General features: G+C 38.1%; 1 protein-coding gene across 1 annotated transcript in view; it reads left to right on the top strand.

The window, feature by feature from the left end:
- The first annotated feature begins 387 nt into the window (after window positions 1-387).
- The window catches only part of DPP10 (dipeptidyl peptidase like 10), a 629,039-nt gene continuing 612,885 nt past the window's right edge, over window positions 388-16,541 (top strand). Inside the window, exon 1 of the mRNA XM_026449363.1 lies at window positions 388-459. Within this exon, the coding sequence (XP_026305148.1) occupies window positions 388-459 (72 nt within the window). The remainder of the gene's footprint in view (window positions 460-16,541) is intronic.

The following is a 16,541-nucleotide window of genomic DNA, read 5'->3' as shown; positions in this document are numbered from 1 at the left end:
GAATGCGAGCCGGGCTCCTCCAGCGCTGCGAGACGTCTCTCCAGCTCGGTCAGGTGCCGGGGGCCCGCCGCTCGCCGCTCCACTAACTTGCCACTTGGTCGTGTCTGGTCTCAGAGGCTCGCTACGCTTTCGGGTGGTGGGGGGCGGGGAGAGTGGGGAGTTAGAGGGTCTGCGGTAGCCGAAGGAGGGATCCTGCGAGGGGGAGCCTGCCTGGTGCCGCTCTTCCTCCCCTCCCCGTCGCTCCCCTCCCCCCACCCCGTCGCTGCCGCTTTCCCTTTCGCCAATTCCGAGAGCGACGGGCGCCTGTGACATGCGAATGCTGCCAAGTGACGGTCCCCGAGTCTGAAGTGCCCGCGAGGAAGTGAGCGCCAACGCGGGCCGCCGGCGATGACAGCCATGAAACAGGAGCAGCAGCCCACCCCGGGGGCCAGGGCGAGCCAGGCGCAGCCGGCGGACCAGGTGAGAGTTGGCAGCTGCGGCCCGGCACTCCCGGGAGGGGTGGCTCCAGTCGGCGCTCCCCCCGCCTCTCCTCCCAGGCTCGGCTCCCACGCCTCCCTCTTCCCACCCTCCCCCCCGCCCCAGTTCCAGCCTCTCCTGCTTATCCATGGACTCTGCGGGAAGTTAGAGCCTCTGAGTGCGCTCCGGAGCCGGGCGAGAGGATGCGCAAGGTGGAGAGCCGCGGGGAAGGGGGGAGAGAGGTAAAGGCTGAAGGTGCCCCGGGGAGCCCCGGCGGGCGGGCTACCGAGGGAGGGAGAGGTGGCCAGGGCCAAGGAATGGGGCCTCTTGGCTCCCTATTAACACACGTTGAAAAAATCTGCTGCGCTCCTGATGTCCACTTATCGGGTTCAAGCCCGGTCTTCCTATAGCCGGGACGCTCGCTGACCAAAGCGACCCGAGTAGGCAAATGACCTTTAGGCGGACTGAGTTTTTCCTTTCCTTTCTTGTTTCTTTTGAGGAGACGGGTGTGTGTTTGTGAGGTGGGGTGGTCGCGGGGGTCGATGGGCGAAGAGTGTCCCAGACATCTGTAGTCTGCTGAGTGGAACGGAGCTTGGGGAGCAGCAAGGCATTAATTATTAAGGGGAGCTGGGAAGGTGCTGGCTTTAGTGATTTGTTGGGTTTGGATGTGTTGTGTCTGCAGAGATGAGGTGCCCTGCGTGGGCTGAGGGTTATTACTGTCTCTTTTCCGTCCTTCTACACCCGCCAACCCCTTTTTGTTTTGGTCTTTAGAAATCTGTAGCATAACCGTACCGTCGTGGATCCCCATCTCGTCTCTGTCCCCGATTTGGGGTGATTTGGGAGTTCGGTGTCGCTCTTTTTCCAAAGTTGGAGGGTCGGGAGCGCGGAGATACCCTGGCAAGGAGAAGGAGGAGGAAGGCTGTGCTGAGCCTGGTGGAGGTGCCGTCACGTTTACATCAATTAGAGACTCTGGGCAGAGAGAGCTGCCCTTAGGTCAGGGATTAACTGTGGACCCCGAGGACCCAAGCACTGGGGTAGGAGGATTGGGGATCTTTGCTCGGAGTGCACTGCGAAGGCTGCTGAAGGCGTTCCCGGCAGAAACCCTCCCAGCTTATTGCTAGCATGGGATGCAGGGAGTGCACGCAGCTAGGCTCCAGCAGCAACTAGGCTTTTAGAGTATTCTAAGCACTAAAGAGCCTATTAAGGGGAGCTGTCCAAATCGCCCAGTAGTGGTGGCGAGACAGAGGAGGCGATGCCAGCGAGGCTGTTATTAATATTGCAGACTTCATCTCTCCTGGCTTGTGGTCTCTTTTCTCCTCTCCCCTCCCCTTCTCTTTTCCCTCACATATGTTTCATACAGGTGGTGGGGATTACTCAATGACTTAAAGCTCCCTTCTCGTTTATTAGTGGGAGGGGGTTGAATGTTGGCAGTTTTTACAAAGCATTTGTTTTCTTAAACTATCCTCTTTGATCCATACTCTGAGATAAGTATGAAAATATTAAAAGATCATATGTCCCTTCCTTTTATACCTCTTCCTCCTAATCCCCGGCACACATCAGAATGTGAAAACTGGTTAGCAGATATATAAAAATAATTTCAGGACAGGAACATGGATTTAACATCCTATTTCAGGCTGACAGCCCTTAAATTTCATTAACAAGCCGCCGAGCCTCTCTACTGCTCTTAGAATGATGCTACCAATGAGAATGATTAGTCAGGTGAGAGTCCCCACATGAAATCTTTGCTCACTAACCTGTGACACCAGCTGGTTACTTGAGGCGCTGCAAACAGTTCAGTGATGTTGGAAGTGGCAGGCAGAAGCAGAGCAGAGCACACAGAAGCTGAAAATGTATGTATAAATAGTGGACACGCTGTCTACGCACAACAAACCCCTTTGTCAGGATTAATCTGGTACTTAAAATTCATGTGAAGAGATAGGTTCAAGCTCGAATCCATTTTTCTTGTTAGTGTGCATTTTTTAATAGCCACTTCAAATATTCAGGGAGTGGCTACTTTGTAGAACTCTTGCTTAAATAGAGTATTTTAAGTGCCTTTCTGAGTATTGACATGATTTTAAAATGTCAGTTTTATGCATCTTATGCATGTGTTAAAATAGATTGATTTTACAAAGAAAGTCAACTGAAATATATACATGGCAGCATCACAGTGAGGGTTTTTCAAGCACTCCCAGGAAATACTCATTTCTAGCATATTTTTGTTCAAAGCTTGACATATGAAATGATGGACAAATAATGTGAATTATGTTGGTGAAAGCTTAAACTACTTTCCGTAAGACTACTAAGCTTTTATTAGCCATATTAGTCATTATAGTTTAATTCTGCAATTGCCACACAACTCTCATGCAATACTAGATATAATAGCTTCATAAAGGTGTGATTAGGTGTGCTGGTTTCTATAATATTTCAAAAAAAGATTCACAAATTTAAATTAAAATGTACCTTTATGAAATTATACCTAGTGGTTAAATAGGGCACCTGTTCCAGCAAATCAATCACTATGCATTGATTTTGAACGATTTAAGCTATTGCATGTTGCCAAAAACGTCTTCTAGTTTCTATGGTAAAGATTTTTATGAAACCTCAAAGGTGCCTTGTCCTGAGGCCATCAAACACCTATTTCCGCTTATGGTACAGTGGAAGACCATAATCCTTCCTCTAACTGAAAATGCTTATGGATCATATAATTTGGTTATGGTTATAGTCCTGTAGAGGGCTCAACCTTCCTGTTTTATTTGATCTTTTACTGTCCTCTGGCACAGGGTGCCATGACAAGAGGACATGCTCTCCCTTCCTAGAGAATGTTGACAACAAGAATAGGAGGGACTGTGTAGGGATCGTGTATTTTATGAATATTCTGAATCATTGGAAATATTTTTTATCATCTTAATAATCTTCCTTTTAAATATTCTTTGATCAAAAAATATTTACAACAGTTATTTTTGTTGCTTTCATAACACTCCACACTTGCAAAATGTCTAAAAACAAATGCCTTGACATGAGTAGACACAATCATTTCTTAACATGATCAGTATCTCAATTAACATTGAAAGATCTAAGAACTTGAGTGGCTATATGTAATTTATTATTATTTTTTAAAATCCCTTCTTGAATGCTTGCCACAGGCAGAGTACTATTCTCGGGGTTCATAAAGTAACATTTATTGAATGTATTTTTCTATTTGATTCTCAAAGTAATTTTTTGAGGTGGGTCCTGTTTTTATTCCTATTTTAGAGGTGAGAATACAGAGGATTAAGGAAGTTACGGTGGAGGTGAGACTTAGCCAGGAACTCGTGGAGGTCTGAAGCCTTACCTTTTAACTTCTATACAATCATAATACAATATATTTCTATTGTAAGAATGAAAATAATGCAAATTATCTGTGTGTGCATGTGCACAAATTTACCTTGAATATAAGACAAATGAATAATTTGTTTAAAGCTTCAGCTATACATGTAAATCACAGCTCTGGAAATTTTAAAGTTAACTTAATATCACGCTACGGATCTAAATAATATAAAAAAAGATAGATCTTCATAAATTTATAGGAGCTTTTTTTGATCTTTGCATCACTTGTCTCTGATGACGAGACTCTCCAGGTTTGTTAAATGAGTATATATTTTTTTAATGGTCAATCAGACAAGGTTTAGAATTTGTTCACATGTCCACCAGGTGGCACCCTTCTGCTGACTCCAGTGGGTAAAAATATTGCCTAAAAAGCATGGCTGTTCTTTCAGCTCCAAAAACAAAACAAAAATAATCACACAAAAACAAAAACAACAAAAACAAAACCATTCCACTTTTTAGTGTATGACTAAAAAGCATACTTTTAAAAGCAACTATTTGACTACAAAGACAGCACTTGTTATGCATTTTCTTTAAAAAAATGCATTTTGGTAGAAAACCAATCTCTTACATTTGAACATGTAGCTGTCACTTGATGAAATAATTCATGACCAGAATTGAGATCAAATGTGTAATGTGTAAAATGCCTTCTGTGAAATATCGATGTGCTTTAGACATTTAGGTAATATTAACTTAAAATGTTTTAATACATAAATTGGTATTCAGTATTTTTATTTCACCTTTGATCTAGCAAACCAGATTAAAATATTCAAATATATGCTTAACGAAAAATTGCAAAAGAGTTATTCTTCTAGGTGTCCTTTGCTAATATATACATGTCATAATTTGATCAATAAACTATTGTTTTTAAAACAGAAGCTTGAAAAGAGCTTTCATAAATCATATTGAACAATTTTAATGAATAAAAAATTTATTCTAATTATTAAACATATTAAATGTCATATTTAATTGGTGATAGAGTTTTATATAATTTGGTTATAAAAGATAATATACATTAAATAAAAATGTTATATGGAAATCTATGATTTGAGAGAAAATATACATTTCCTACTCTCCTTCAATGTCTTATTTTTTATATATAAATATTATATATTATATAAGTTTATAATATAAATATATATGGCATTTTATTTATTGGGTTAAGAACATACCACAAAATATCTCTTGCTTAGAAGCTTCTCATATATCTGTATATTTATTTGATTATTTCAGGATCTGAGCAAATGGTATATTTTAAAAAGATTAAATTATATAAAAACAATGTAAAGAAAATTGTATTATTAAATATTAATGCTGCATTATCTTATGAAGCATCATTACATTGGAAACAAAACACTTAACCATATTTCTCCCAGTCTGAGTAAAAATAAAGCAATTTCAAAATTTTCGTTTCTTGAATTATTTATGATTACAGAATGTCTTAAGCTTTACTACTTATAGGCACATTTTAAATTTATTTAGTATGACATGTAGCAGACACAGTGACAGAATGCTGTGGCTAAGATTGTGAGATTTTTTGTGCTATCAACCACAAATATTTATTCATCACTGTCTATGGGTTATGCACTGGAAATCACAGAGTCAAGTTCATATCCCAGGTCCACGAAAGACCACTGTGTTTTCTGGGGCAGGATAACTGAATTTCCCCATTTCATCTGTAAATGGAGGTGACTGCAGTTCCCTTAAGATGTTTGTTCTAAGGGTTAAATGAAATAATATGTAAGAGTTTTTGAATAAGGCTTGACTCATACCAAGTCTTCTTATTAAATGTTCAGTCTGGGAATAAGAGCCTAGACAAAATTGAAAAAAAATAAAATCTGGGCCTGGTGCAGTGGCTCGCACCTGTAATCCCAGCACTTTGGGAGGCTGAGGTAGATGGATTGAGCCTAGGAGTTCTAGACCAGCGTGGGCAACATACTGTGACCTTGTCTCAAAAAAAAAAAAAAAAAAAAATTAGTAGAGTTTAGTGGCACTCTCCTGTGGTCCCAGCTACTTGGGAGGCTGGGGTGGGAGGACTGAGGATCGCTTGAGCCTGGGATGTCAAGACCACAGGGAGTCGAGATTGTGCCACTGCACTCTAGCTTGGGCAATAGAGTGAGACCCTGGCTCAAAAAAAAAAAGTCTTAGAGGATTATTAAGCTATGTATCCATTATTTTAACTTTACAGACAACCACATTTTGTAGTACACATATTAATATGATTACACATGAGTTTTTCGGTGCATGCAAATATTATATTAATGGATTTGGACATCAAAGCTATTTTAGCAGGCATCTAGATTTCAAAGTATTCTGTTATATCCTGACTTTCATTCAATCAAAATTGAACAGTAAAATTCTTTACTGTTCTACTCTGTAAGAAGTCAGGCTAAAAGTAAACTTTGGCTAATTCTCACCAAGAGTTGAGTTAGCTGCTGACTACGTTGCATATTGTTTTCAATGCAATGTACTTCCCAAAGTAATTAGCATGAGAAAGAGGATATTTAAAGGAAAGACAGATGGGATTTACAGAAATATGTCAGGAGGTGAGATTTCAGTCAGTGTAGCCGGAGAATGTGCTTGGTAGTGGAGCCACCAAGAAACCAGGGTGCATGCCCCTATTTTTATGGGGAGGGGCATGGAATTGGATTAAACATAAGTCAAAAGACTTTTTCACAAATGTTTTCTACAGCTTTTTCTGTTTAACCTTTAAACACACATGTATGCTCCACTTACTAAAATAATTTCCATATATTTTCATACTTGCTAAGTGAAAACTAGCAAGTGAAAACTAGCATCCTAACCAAGTTCATGTACTACTAACATTAGAATGGAGGCCATATACTAAGACATACATCAACCAAAAAAAGGTTGAAGGATTTTCCATCTGAAGCCCTGTACAAGGTCCAAAAAGAGGCCAGATAAATGATAAAGGGAATGTAAACTTCTTCATAAACGTATATCCTTATGGCTAGTTAGAATTATTCTTGCTCTAGTGAACACTACCCTGCCTTGAGAAGTCGTGGGGCTTAGTATTGACTATTCCGAGCATAATCTTGTTTTAAAGTTTCTATTGATCTGATCCACAAGTGTCTGGAAATAACCAATCCCTGTTTATTTGTCCCTATCTAATAGCACCTGTTCTCTAAGGCGTTTGAAATTAGCACCTACCTTCTTTCTACATGGTAGACATTCTTATCATCAACTACATATTGACTCAAGGAATGGTTGTCATTTTCAGTATAGTAGAGAAGGCTGGGAAGTAGGTTCAGTGGGGAGACTGGCACTGAAAAGAAAGCTCTTCTATTGTAGCTTTATGTTTGTTGAGCTTTCCTGAGTTCTTAGAATTTCAGGCATATCCATTTGTAATGGTAAATGTGTCACCCACTGCCAGGCTAAATACAGAAAATTCACTTTTATCCAAAACTGATAAAAATAAATATTTTGAATTATTCTGTTCCGTAATTTATGTGAACAGTATTCTTTCAATGTCTTCCACAAAATTAAAAAAAAAAATTTCTAAGTTTATCATGCCATAGTTTATTTAGAAGTTATTAAAATGTTCTACAACATTTTTGGAATTGCCAAATGATTTTCAAATTTAATTACACTTTGGGGAGAGGCAACCTGATGTAAGACTGAGAACAAAGTCAAACAGATTTCATATTGATTCCTTCCTCTACCATTTACTAGGCAATTTATAACCCCACTAAAACCATTCTTTCATCTTGAAAAGAGAGAGGATGATGAGAATGTTGCAATAATTAGAGAATCTATGTGAATGAGTTTTTATTGCATCTGGCTCAAGCTTGAAACCTAATAAGCATTTTCATTCTTAATGCTGTCATGCTTCTAGATCATCTGAGAAGGGTATTTTATTCTTTTACAAAAGTAAGTTTGCATTTATGTTAATGAAAATGCTGAATATGTGTGTGTACACCATCATCAAACATATACACACTTTATACACACACACACACATATATATTTATTATCTAAATGCTGTATTTTATAGGTAGATTATTATAGGGCATTAGATAAAAATGAATTTGTGACAACTTGACTGATTTCTACTTTTTTTAGATGACAGTCTATTTTCACAAAAGACTTAGAATCTTGTTTGATATGTTCATGGTTTAATATTCTCTTTCCAGAAGTTTGGTTCCCAGAAATGATTCACTTAGAAATTCTTTGCGTATAGGAACTGATGATATTACTGAGTTGAAATTTAAGAAAAGTTAGTTGAGTGCATAATCAAAACCAACTTTACATTTGGGAATGTTCTCCAGGCAAGCTGTGTATTATCTGACTTTAATATTATTGTAATTTGTCATACTTACTGGTTTTCTTAGGTCAGGACAAAATAACTATGTATCAGATTATAAAAGATAGCAAATGAAGAAAAGTGAGGAAAAAAGCTATTTTTATTATCTTTATCCCCACTCTCTTTTTGATATCTAAGTGAAGATTCAGTTTCTTATTCCACCTGGAAACTCTGCTCTGAAAACAGAAATGTGACGAATCTGTATTATATAATCAAGAACTTGAGTGGCAGGCTGTCCTGTGATTTATTTTCAAATAATGGACCAGAGAGACCACTTGAAGCTGCATTAGTAATGCTTGTACAGGGAGAAATAGGCCTTTCTTGTTATTGGAACATGGGTTTACTTTTGGCAAGAATTGAGTAAATGAAAACTCTGATATTCATACTTATATTAATCAAATCTCACCTCCAGGAATTGTTTTAATATAAGTTAATGAATTCAAAACATGGCTCTTTTTTTCATTTCACATGTTTTAAAACAAGTACTAGAAGTCTTTAGTAAAGCAGTCCTTTAAATCGCTGTGTCACAAATTTGCATTAATAATTCTTGTCTCTTAGACACAGAATCGAAGATGAGGAAATAAGGCAATGTTTGAATAGAGGTAAAATATATCTTTTTGAGAGAAAAAGAACTGAAATCCATGAAAGATTCCTCAAATTTAGAATAGGTCATTTGTGTAGCAAAATTTTAGTCTATAATTTAAATTTCCTGGGATCTATGAAATTATGAATAGATTTTCTATCTACCTCATTAGCTTTTAGGGACTTCAAGGGAAAAGATGACACGTTTCACTGGTATGTACCTTTTTAGAGTACTATAAAACGTAAGTAGTCCAAGAAATAAAGTTAACGTATTTTGAAGCCATACCCAATGTCTTCATCAGGGTTATTTCTTTTTTTCTGATATTAAGAATTTTGAGTACCCTACTTCTTGACAACCATATTGAGAGTGATAGGCATGTGTGAATTGAACCACAAGTTGAAACGAAAGAGACTCCCCCTCCTTCACGTTTATTGAGGTTGTTTATAATTGCTCCAAAATGAGATTTACTCAACTTTAGGCCACTGTGGCATGATGAGTGGCTCATTATTACACATTTCTATTTGCTCAGAGTCAGTATTTCTGTATTCCAGGATGGTACTTTTGGTTCCTTCATTTCTCTTTGCATGAATGCCATCTCCAAACCCAAATCCAGTTCCTTCCACCTCTCTACATTTCTGAGAGCCATTGTCTGTCTAGGAGTTGATTGACTTGCTGACAAAGAATACTTTGACATTGGCTGGGTACGTTGGCTCATGCCTGTAATCCCAGCACTTGGGAAGGCTGAGGCAGGTGGATCACCTGAGGTCAGGAGTTTGAGACCAGCCTGGCCAACATGGTGAAGCCTCGTCTCTACTAAAAATACAAAAATTATCCAGGTGTGGTGCCGCACGCCTATAATTCTAGCTACTCAGGAGGCTGAGGCTGGAGAATTGCTTGAACTCAGGGGGCAACTGGGAGCCGAGATTGTGCCACTGAACTCCATTCTGGGTGGCAGAGTGAGACTCCATCAAAAAAAAAAAAAAAAAAAAAAGAAAAAAGAAAGAAAAGAAAAGAAAAAGAATAGTTGGATACTGGTAGCACCATTGCCTTTCTAAATTCTTTTCTTCAAATAGCCATGACATGATAAATGATGGTAACATTCAGAGAAACTGTTGTTTCCTGAATGTTACACCTTTGTGCTCAAATCACGAAACAGACAATGGAGAGGTGAAGTGACTTGTCTAAGGTCACATTGTTGTTTAGAATTAGAAGCAGTGCTTGATGCTGGGTCTCCTTCCATGTAGCCATTCCCAGATTCAGCTGCTAATACAAAGCCTTTCGTGGTGTCATGGTGGCACATCTGCCTTCTTTGCCACTTGACATAAGTATAACCTTTAAAAAAAAACAAAGCATGTTTTAAAATGCTTTGGGTCCATAGGCAAAGCTCATTTGACATTTCTTGTTTTCTCGTTTGTGATATACTACTTCTAGGTCAGTGGTCCTTAGACTTTTGGCACCTGGCCACAAGCCATCACAGAAGTGCATATGCATCTTCTGTACTTTGCCATGGCAAGAGGTTACACCCAAAGCCATAATGCCTTTCTGAACATAAACTGTGAAAATCACTACTCCAATGAAATGGCAGTGCCACCACTACACAAACAGAAGTTGACTTTCTCAAGCTTCCCCTCTTACTCTTAGCATGAATAAGCAACTGCTGATGTCTACACACAGCATTTGAAATCCTAGCAATGGAGTAGCAATTGGGTGAATCCCTCCTAAAGGAGAGATGCACTTAAAAACTGGGAAATGCATACAGGTAAATTTTAGAGCTTTCTTGGGACATTAATGGAAACAACAGACTTCTGATACACTGGGATTCATGGTAAGAAAGGCTTTTCCACCGGGCGTGGTGGCAGGCTCCTGTAGTCCCAGCTGCTCTGGAGGCTGAGGCAGGAGAATAGAGTGAACCCAGGAGGGGGAGCTTGCAGTGAGCGGAGATCATGCCACTGCACTCCAGTCTGGGCGACAGAGTGAGACTCTGTCTCAAAAAAAAAAAAAAAAAAAAAAAAAAAAAAAAGAAAAAAGAAAAAAAGGAAAAACAAATTTCCAGAAACTGATTATTTGTATTCCCAGACAGAGTTGTCAGAGCACCAAGTTCCAATACAGACCAGAGAAAGGATTATACGCTAAATAAATAAGTCCATGAGAATAATTTTTGAGACACATATAATTATTTTTAGTGGATAGACCCAGGGATTTCTATTCATTTAACATGACTTTAAACGCTAGAACCTTGACATACTAGTTTGAACAACTTACCCAGCCTCTCTGAATCTGATACTTCATCTGGAAATGAAATGATGTTTATTTTGCAGAATTGTTGTGAGGATCAGCAATGATATAGGTGTATTATCCAAGAGATGCTGAAAAATGGTGGTGCTTATTATTTGGTTATTAATATGTTGTTGGCTTGCTGTATCAGACAAAGACAGAGTGACGGAAAATTAAACTATGTTGGATGTTGAAGTTCCCAGAAGTTGGAAACACAGCTTTAAAGCACCTTTTGTCATTGTTTGACATTGGAAGCTTAAGGGCGTCTTTAATATTGAACTCCTGTTTTTGTTGGTATGCAGATTATATAGAGTCCTCCTGACTCCAAAGCAAACATGGATTGGGAGTTGGTTAAGAAAATATATGGCATCCGTTTTTTTTTATTTCTTATCATGCAGAGAAGTTGACAAAGTTTATATTTTGAAAATGGAACACTGAATATGCATTTACTTTTCTGAATTTGTTTTTTTTTTCCTTTCCCCATCCCCGTGGTTAAATTCCATCTCATGCTTATAATGTATTCTGCATTTGGAGTGCAGCTTCTTTCCTTCTCAGAGCTACAGTTCTTGAGCTGTAACAGCGAATCCAAAAAAACTAATATGGAACCACAGATGGTGCAAATATTTGAAAATAGGTAAATACAATCTAGGATTAGCTGCTTGGACTCAGAAATGTCAGCTTCACATTGCCTATTGGTCACACAAGGCAATTTTAGTTAAGGAAAGCCCAGGACAAAGCCATCATGATATAAAATTGCTGGTTTGGAGATGTGCAGCATAACAAGCCCATAATTGTTATGTAAACCTCAAAATGAGTCATTCTGTAACAAGAAAAAAGTATTTTAGAGAGATCACAAAGCACCAAGAGGTTATGTAGGGATAAAAAATTAAGCAGATACCATAACATGTTCCTGTTGTACAGTACCATCTGCTGACTTCCATTTAGAGCCAATTTTTAAGGAGAAAATATCCATTCTTATGGGTATGCTTTAGGTAGGCACATATTAAATGACCTGAGCATGAGATGCAACAGTCCAATTGCCAGTGTAAAATGTGCAGACGGTAATTATTAGTAACATGCGCTGTGGGTTCATAGTTCTGACTCTAAGAGTCTTAAATAATAGAATCCCATTTTCTTTCCATTATCCCTCTTTAAGATGTACATATATTTTGAATGAATTTTACAACTGACTATGTGATTAGGTTACCTGGTTTATTGATAAGGCAGTTGAGAACGATAAAGGCTGACTTGCTCAAAATCATACAACTGATCAATTTGGTACAGTAGAAAGAAGAGTTCCTCCCACTTACGTTAAGAGTTGGTAGAAGGAGCCGCACTCAATTATTAGAATCATAGAAATCACTTTGGATTGTCTGTGATGATGTCGATAGAGAAAAAAATTGATGAGAATGTAAGTGGAAAGGTTCCAGCTGGTTTAGGATTTTATTTCTGTTTTTGGTAGCAGGTTTAGTAAGAAGATGTATTATATAGATTCTATCTGGAAGCAATAAGGTTAACTGTCCTGGTTTGTGTAAAGTCTAGATTTTCTGCAGGATCTCATTTTCCTGATGAAGCAGAAGAGAGTAGGAAGAGCTGTTCCAGATCAGACATGAAGATCTATAAGACAGTATTGATCCCTTTCAATGTACATGTTTCCAAATAAAAACACGTGGTTCTCATATAAATATGTAGTGAATATCTGTCAAGAATTTAGCTTATTAAAGGAAACATCAAGATGGTAAAGTTGTTTCAAACAATATTTGGGGAAGAGAGATTTATATAGTCTGAAAAGGAATGGCTTACAAGGTTTGCAAAATTAAATACAGAACTGGTTAATATTCAGGCCATAACTTTTGTGTTTGTCTTTGATAGCAGACAGAAATTTTTTGGTACTCATCTATTTTCTGTAATTAACATCTACCTTTATAGACTCTGGGCCTATGTAATAGCAAATAGTAAGAGAAAGTAGGGTACATTCTCCTAAAATTATATAAGTGTATGTCGGCTGATTAGGTAGTGCCCCAGTTTGACATTGAAAAGATGAATGTATAGTTATATTTGTTTTATTTGCAGTTCTTAAATTGTTTTCTTAACATTCCCAAGCTCAGAAAAACTGTGCAATTTGGGCCTGCACTCGATGTCACAGCCAACCTCTTAAGCCATTTTATTAAAGTTTTCTGTAAACCCTATGGAGCTTCCAGTGTCAGATTTGATTCACTAGCAGTGAGGTCCTGGAATGCAGCCAGTCAGCCAACATTGCTTGTCAGGTTTGTCCCACGAAATTGATGCAGGTGTCTATGAAGGCTAGAGGAGAACAATTTGGTAGTCTCAAATAGCTTTTCTTTGGAGAAGATGAGATAGGATAATTGCACACAAGTAAATGAAAAACCATTCTTGGAGGATTTAGCAAAATGAGGTTCAGATCAAGCTGCATGGTGGCAGTTGTTCTGGAGATGGCTACTTTTAGAAACTGCCCTTAGGGAGAAGAGAGATTAACTACCAACATGGTGTGATTTAAGGCATATCATAAATGTTCATTCCCTTGTGACTCGCATCTCTGTCAGTGTTCTGAAAAATAGCTCTTCTCATTCATCTGCGTAGCTCGGATTCCACCGTGACTTCCTTTGTTCCTTTAACTTCTGGCTGGGCAGGGGATATTAACAATTTATGTCTAATTTGTATTCATTTCCTGCTCCATGACTGCTTGGTATACTCTGTCTTGAGAACCCATATTTGAGGGCCAGAGAAAGTGAGGGCCTTATTAATTTAAGAAGGGTGGGGGAACAGGAAGAAATAAACATATGAATGGGATTGGGAACCTCAAGAATCACCACTTGCACATGGGGCAAGCTATTTCCCTTCCCTGGCCCTTTCCTACCAGTGTTAAAAACAAAAAAGTAAATTTGCATGAGTACTTCTGTGCAGTATAAAAAGGGGTTCAATGAATAATTTGGAGTTTAAACAACTTACTGAATTATTGAACCTTGGTTTCCTAAAATACCTTTTACTTTCTTACAGAAAAGACCAGCACCATTCAATAGTACATACTGGAAAGATAAAAATGTTCTGTATTGGTGCTTTCCAATACAATAACCACCAGCTACACATGGCTAGCCTGTTAAACACTTCAATTGTGACTAGTGACACTGAAGAATTGTATTTTTAATTTTACTTAATTTTAATTAATTTAAGCTTGAGAATCAGTTTTGGAACACTACTTTCCAAACTTTAACGTGCATATGAATCACTTGGGGATACTGATGCAAAGCAGATTCTAGTCCAGTGAATATTAGGTGGGGTCCATGACTCTGCATTTATAGTAGGTGCCCAGATGATGCCTAGTCTGTGGCCCACACTCTGAGGAGTACGGCTTTCTTTCTCAAAAGCAAGGATTCTCTAATCCTGATTTATGTCTTTAGCCAGGCTGACACTTGTCCTAGAAGATGAGTCAGATGAGCTGCAGCAAAATTACAAAATACGACTTTCAAATTATAAAAAGAAAAGAATTTCAGGGACAAAATTATTGGTATTTTTATTATTGACAGTAGCTAAACTTTTGAGTCTATACTATTCAATAATATGTTGTATATTTATATTTTATATATTTATATATTATATACAAAATTTTATATATATTTGTATTATGTAATGCAATCATCAATTGCTTAAATTTCATTTAATCCTCCCCATAACCTTATGTAATAGAATCCACTTTTATTCCAGTTTTGCAAATGAGGATCTGGAGTTTATTAAGTGAAGAGACTCCTTAGATTGCACTGGTAGGAAATGCAGAAGTTGTCTTTGATCACATACAACAGAAGTTGTCTTTTGGTCATATATATTATAATAACCATCAACTTCTTTCCTCTTATTTAGTGGAGGCCAATGATTTCCCACTTGCGGCGGATCAATAAATCCTATTTGATTCTTTTCTACAAATGTTAATGGTAAGAGCCATACTAGTGGTTGTAGTAGTAGTGCTCACTAGAACTCTGTCTACAAGTTAGTACTGTCATCCTCACTTTAAAGATGAGGAAACTGAGGTTCAGAGAGGGAACCTCTTTGATTACGTAATTTGATTACGACCACATAACTTGTAGGTGGTAGAACCAGGTTTTGAACCTGGATTGTCTGCCTCTGGAGTCCATGCCCTTGTCTATTCCAGCAGACAGTTTCTCATGTGTTCAGTGAGTACCTATTCTGTTAGGTAATGTGCTGTGAGCATGGCTCCTGTCTTCTGTATATTCAATTGAAAATGGAATTTACTTTGAAAATTTTAATCATGTATAATGTTATGTCTATCAAAAATATTTTAAGACAAAAAAGTCACTCTTTCTTGTCCAAATGTATAATTTTGTTTGTATCATCTTTGATGCCAACTTTTAAATTAGTTTGTCATCTATGAAGCTGACCTTTTCATTGTGCATATTTAGTTTTAGTATCATACCTCCACTTTTTTATTAGTGAAGAACTGGTGAGCACTGCAATATGTGTACCTGTATGTGTGTGTATATATGTATATATTAATGTAAACTTTACAATTTAGAAAAACTTAAAACTGTCTTCCTTGTCTCCCACAATGAGCTTGAGCAGCAAATTGGCTTCATCATTTTATGAATGAGTAGGTGAATGCTTTGCTCCCGGTTTTTCAGTAAGCTAAGCATCTGATTTAGGTCTTATTTTTCAGAGGTCTTTTGTCATTTTGTTTAGTTCAGCAGTCAATGCTAACAGAGTCTGTTTTTTTCACTTCCACTTTTAAATAAAACACACAATCTTTAATTTCTGAGTAACATATGCATGTAGGTCAAACATTGAATATTACACAAATATATACAATGGAATGTCTCCTTCCCAGAGTTGTTCCCCAGCTGTGCAGTTTCTCATTCTATCACTCTTTTGATAGGTAATCACTAATATTATTTTCATTGTTTTCTTTCCTTTCTTCCAGAGAAATGTTTGTAGTTTCAGGCTAGTCTAGACTCATTCTTTACCCCTGCTTTTATAAAAATGTTAGCAGACATGTTTATTTTAAAGTGCATAACATTGCTTTTTGTGTGTGTGTGATAGAGTCTTGCTGTGTCGCCCAGGCTGGAGTACAGTGACCCAGTCTCGGATCACTGCAAGCTCCACCTCCCGGGTTCACGCCATTCTCATGCCTCAGCTTCCCGACTAGCTGGGACTACAGGCGTCCGCCACAACACCCGGCTAATTTTTTGTATTTTTAGTAGAGACGGGGTTTCACCGTATTAGCCAGGATGGTCTCAATCTGCTGACCTCGTGATCCACCCGCCTCGGCCTCCCAAAGTGACATTGCTTTTTTTGATAAAAATCTTGATATTATCAAAATAGACCCTCTAAAAGTTGGCTTCTTTAAAAAGTGTTCCTCCTTTTCTCATGATGAATTAGATATTATGTGTCTCATAAACTGATAAGTGATAGCCAGTCTTGGTGCAGGTGAGTTTACTGTGCCCTTGCCTGCATATAGAAGGGAAGGGCCATGCTCTCCGCACATTGCCTGACAAAGAGTAGGTGCTCATTAAA

The sequence above is a fragment of the Piliocolobus tephrosceles genome, chromosome 11 (assembly GCF_002776525.5).
Source record: "Piliocolobus tephrosceles isolate RC106 chromosome 11, ASM277652v3, whole genome shotgun sequence".
In the NCBI taxonomy this organism is placed as follows: Eukaryota; Metazoa; Chordata; class Mammalia; order Primates; family Cercopithecidae; genus Piliocolobus; species Piliocolobus tephrosceles.
Note: the sequence above shows the minus strand (reverse complement) of the source record. Positions and strands in the feature narration are given on the sequence as shown.